This window comes from Choloepus didactylus, chromosome 4 (genome assembly GCF_015220235.1).
Source record: "Choloepus didactylus isolate mChoDid1 chromosome 4, mChoDid1.pri, whole genome shotgun sequence".
NCBI lineage: Eukaryota > Metazoa > Chordata > Mammalia > Pilosa > Megalonychidae > Choloepus > Choloepus didactylus.
Genome location: NC_051310.1, coordinates 75,403,434 through 75,408,446, shown reverse-complemented (window position 1 = coordinate 75,408,446; position 5,013 = coordinate 75,403,434). Strand labels below are relative to the sequence as shown.

The 5,013-nt window shown below is 39.5% G+C and overlaps 1 protein-coding gene across 1 annotated transcript; it reads right to left on the bottom strand.

Annotated features, from left to right (window-relative positions):
* Nucleotides 1-1,073: 1,073 nt before the first annotated feature.
* LOC119533245 (tyrosine-protein phosphatase non-receptor type 12-like) lies at nt 1,074-4,250 on the bottom strand. The gene is given in 1 exon segment (XM_037835327.1): nt 1,074-4,250. A coding segment is annotated over 1 exon segment (2,349 nt). The 5' UTR covers nt 4,211-4,250; the 3' UTR covers nt 1,074-1,861.
* Nucleotides 4,251-5,013: the final 763 nt, after the last annotated feature.

Here is a 5,013-nt window from a genome sequence, read left to right as displayed (position 1 = left end):
CAATCTCTTACCTGCCCCCACCACAAAATGCCCAGTGTGATATCCACATGTATTCAGTGCCTCAACCTTGGATGTGTGCCTGGTGTAACTCCCATTGTACAGATGAGAAAACTGCAGCCCAGAGAGAGGAAGGAATGTTTCAAGCCAGCAAAAGGGAGCAGATCCCTGAGCCCCCTGCTCAGTGTCGTGCCCTGGAGGGTGTGGAAACAAGTCCTTGCTCCCAGAATCAGGCCTTCCTTTGCCCACATCTTTTGGGGGGCATCTCCTCCAGGTGTCATTAGAATTTACTGTTTGTGTTGTACATGGTTTTTAAAAAATGTTTTCTGGTAATATATATACAACCTAAATTTTCCCCTTTTAACAGCATTCAAATATACAGTTCATTGGTCTTAATTGCATTCACAATGTTGTGCTACCATCACCATCAACCATTTGCCACAGCTTTTCCATCACCCGAAACAGAAACTCTGTATGAATTCAGCATTAGTTTCCCATGTCTTACCCCCATTCTGGCCCCTAGTAACCTGTTTTCTAGTTCCTGACTCTATGATTTACATTCACTAATTATTTCATATCAGTAAGATCATAAAATATTTGTCCCTTTGTGCTTGGTTTATTTCACTCAACAGAGCATCCTAAAGTTTCATCCATGTTGTAGCAGATTAGAACTTTATTGCTTCTTATGGCTGAATAATATTCTATTTTGTGTACATACCAAATTCTGTTTATCCATTCATTGGTTGCTTCCATCTTTTGACAAATCTAAATATTGCTGCTGTGAACATCAGTGTACAAATATCTGTTCAAGTCCCTGCTTTCAGTTCTTCTGGGTATATTCCTAGAAGTGGCATTGCTGGGTCATATGGTAATTCTCTACTTAACTTTTTGAGGAACCACCGAAATGCTTTCCACAGTGGCTGCACCATTTTACATTCCCATCAACAGCAAATGAGTTTTCGTATTTCTCCTCACCTTTTCAAACACTTCTTTTCTGTTTGCTTTTTAATAGTAGCCATTCTAGTGAATATGAAATACCATCTCACTGAAGTTTTTTTTTTTTTTTTTTTGCACTGTAAAATTGTTTTTGTTTTTTTTAATGGCAGGTCCAATATCCTGAAACATACATATATTTTGATACTCTTCTAATCTCAGTTGAATTCAAATATTAAAGTAACACTCACAGGCTAAGAGAATTCAATATTGTTCCAAGGCACTTACTGAATCTCCATGACTAGATTAAACAAGAACAATTAGGATGGACAATTAGTATATAATATAAAAATAATTTTTTGCTTACAATTTACAAAATGCATTATTATTACAATCTTTGATCTCTGATAACCTGTAATGCTGGCTGCATGAATCCAGCAATTTTAAAATTCTGAAACTATTTTCTAAAACTTCAGGGCAAATAATTTACAAATAAGGTACACAAAAATTTAGACCATGCAGAGATTTCTTACATCTTCTGTTAATAATATGACTGCAACTTTATCAAATTATATACCTACTTGCCCTGTACATATACAAAGTAACGCATACATGATAAAACATTAGCAAAAGAGTAGTTCTTAAACTCAATTTATCATAAAAGTATTACTATATTAACATGTCTACAAGCAGCGTGTAACAGGGTTAAGAGACATTAAGGCAATAACACTTGGAGTTAGAAAATAAACCATATGTAATACTTTTTCCTAAGTGTAGTATAAGGCAGGTAGATGGTCCCAGCAAAAAATTTTAAGGTAACAATCTACACTGCTGTTAGTCCCACATTTTTAAGATGGAATACTTTTAATCTGGCTTTCAGTGGCACTTGAATTTTTCCAGTATAATTTAAAGTGTCTTTTAGCTCCCTGCATCATGTCCATTCTGAAGGTGGATCTCGTGGTCCTTTGGGTTTTCCACAGCGATTACCAAAACCAATATCTGTGGTCTCTGTTGGACCTTCTGATATTTCATCTTTCTTGTCAATGAAAGTAAGTGGACATTCTATACAAGTCTCTGTGTGAACACCTTCTGCTGGATGATCACATTTTTCATTTCTAGAGGTTATCAGGCCTTCAGATTTTTTTGGTTCATATTGTTGTTGACTTTGAAGTTCACTCCATTCAGATCTGACAGTTGTATTATGTTCACTTGCTAATACAAAAGATTCAGGAGTTCTTTCAGGTAGGGGAGGAGGTGAATCTTCATTAACATCAACATCTTTTTCAGCACCTGAATTTATCTTTCCTGCTATATCATGTCTAGCAATAGACATTGGCAATACTTTCCTAGTAGAAATGCTTTCAGTACTAGTGGCAGCAGAGACTGTGGCACTTGCTGTTGAAATATTAGTTTTGTTCTGGGTCACAGCACCATCAGAGGTCCTTTCTTCCGAGTCTGAGTCATCAGAGTGAAGAGGATTAGTAAAACTGAGGGGTGCTCTGAGTAAAGGTGAATTGTTATGATGATCCACAAGACCATGGGTTTCAATTTGTGATGTAGGACTTGATGTTAAACCTACAGTTTTAACAGATTGACAATGGGTATCTGAAGATTTGCCTTTAGATGAATCAGGCGTGGGTAGGGCATTTTCAGGTCCATAAAATGATGACATTACATGTCCTTTCTCATCAAGAGACAAGTGGTCTGGCCTTGGAGGTGTGTCTGAATTCTTCTGGTTTTCTTCTGCTGGAATAACTGGAGTTTTATGTGACAGTGTTGCACTGCAGTCCACACAAGAATTCTGAGAAATATCTTCCACTTTTAAATCCCCTGAATTCAACACCTGTGGCTTAAAGATTTTATCTGTTATACAAGGTGAAGCAGATTTAATTTTAATTGCATGTCCCCTATTCAAGAGTGTGTTCCCATCAAAACTTTTTGGTCCCTCTTGGAGAGGAACCTTCTTAATCTCAAAACTTAAATTTCGCTCCAACTTTTTCTCTGTCTGTTCAATAGGTGATTCATTTTTCCCTGGAAATTCTGTTGATCTATCATAGTTTCTATTGAGGTCCGTTGAATGTTGTTCCGATGAAACCATGTGCAACAGTGGCTTTGGATGGTATCTGTCATTGTCCTGCCACACAGTAGTGACTGTTGGAAATGCTGAAGGGGGAGAAGGTGTCAAGATGGGTGGCACTGGGTGAGGTTCTGGAGGCTGCAGTATTTCTTCCTTAGCATCCCCTTCTACAAGACAACTGTGGGTCCTTGGTGGCTATGGAGGAGGAGAATCTTGTTTTTCAGAATATATGGAACTGACCATATTTTCAGTGTTAGTTTCATTCACTCCATCAGCAATTTTCTGGGCTCCATGAATTTCATATAGTTGTAGCTGTTTTTCAAACAGCTGGGCTATAGCTCTATGAACAAGCTCATATTGCTCCTTTGTTTGTACTGCAGAATGCCTTTGTGTTCTCATTTCTTGTATTAAATTAAACACATTAAATTCCTCTGGTATTTTCCCAGCTTTTAGTAAATTCCATGTATAATCTATGGCACAAATGGCACCTGTTCTTCCACAGCCTGCACTGCAATGAATACAAATAGGTACATCTTCATGTTCTTGGTACTTCCTCATTAAGCTGATCATGTCCAGAATTTAATCAAATGATGAAGGAACATCATGGTCTGGCCAGTTTACATAATGAAACTGATATAACCTACGAGACTCATTTTGAAATTCAAGTAAGAGTGTCCTAATGAAGTAGTCTGTTCTTGCTTGTTCAGCTTCACAAGATATCTTAAATGGTGCAAATGTTATAGGGTCTTCTCCATACAAAGGCCAGTAGCGTTCACATTTTTTCCTTCCCATCTCAAATTCTCGACAGGCCATTACAATGATTACAACATTATACTCCCATATCATCCTCCAAAAATCTATAACTGTATTTGCTAAAGGTCCTTGGGTTGCCACATATGCTTTTGGTCCATAGACACCCTTAATAAAATTGGCATTGATATAGTCTGAATCTTGAGAAGGAGTCTTTAAAGTCAATTTAACTCGGCTGTGATCAAATGGCAGTATGTCCTTATATCTGTTCTTTTTCACATTTTCTTCTTTTTCTCCAGTAGCTGTAGGAAAAATCTTTTCTGTTCTATATTTGGTAGACAATCTTCTTAACCGCATGAAGTCCCGGGCGAAGTTGTCCTCCCCATTGTGGTCCGGACTCTTCATGGCCTGGACCCTCTGGATGAATTTCCTCAGAATCTCCACTTGCTCCATCCTCCCGCGTCGCCCCGGCTGCGGTCGCTGCCCCCCCCCGCCGCCGCCCGGCCGCCCGGCGCAGAGCCCGCTCCGTCTTCCCCAGTTCGCTCCCCTTGAGCGTCTCCTCCCTCCTTCCCACCGACCCAGGCGGCGGCAGCGGTGGCACCCAGCAGGGCTCCCGACACCACAACTCCCAGGGGCAGCCGCTGCTCTCCCACTGTACGAGCCAAGCCGCTGCGGCTAGCGCCAGTCCCAACCCCCAGCTTGCTCCATCCTCCTTCCCCGCCCTCCTCCTCCGTCGGAGATGCCGCCACCGCCTCAGGAACACGGCTCTCCGCTTGCCCTGCTCCCCCAGTCCCCTCACTGAAGTTTTGATTTACATTTCCCTAATGGTGAATAATGAGCTACTTGCACTTGTGTTTGCCTTTTGGCCATTTCTATTTCTTCTTTAGAGAAATGTCAATTTGAGTCTTTTTACCCATATTTTGATTGGGTTGTCAGATTCTTTATATATTCTGGATATTAAACCCTTATGGAAATGTGGTTTCTAAATATTTATTCTCAGTCTGTCGGTTGTCTCTTTATTTACAGAATGAAACTTGGGATGCAGAAAAATTTTTAATTTGATGGAGTCCCGTTTATCTCTTGTTTCTTTTGTTGCTTGTGCTTTGGGTGAAAACTGTTAAGAAACTGTTGCCTAACATAATATATTGAAGATGCTTCCTTATGTTTTTGTCTAATATTTTTATATCTCTGGTTCTTTAACTTAGTTATATGATCCATTTTGAATTAATTTTTGTTTTGAGTTTACATATCTTGAG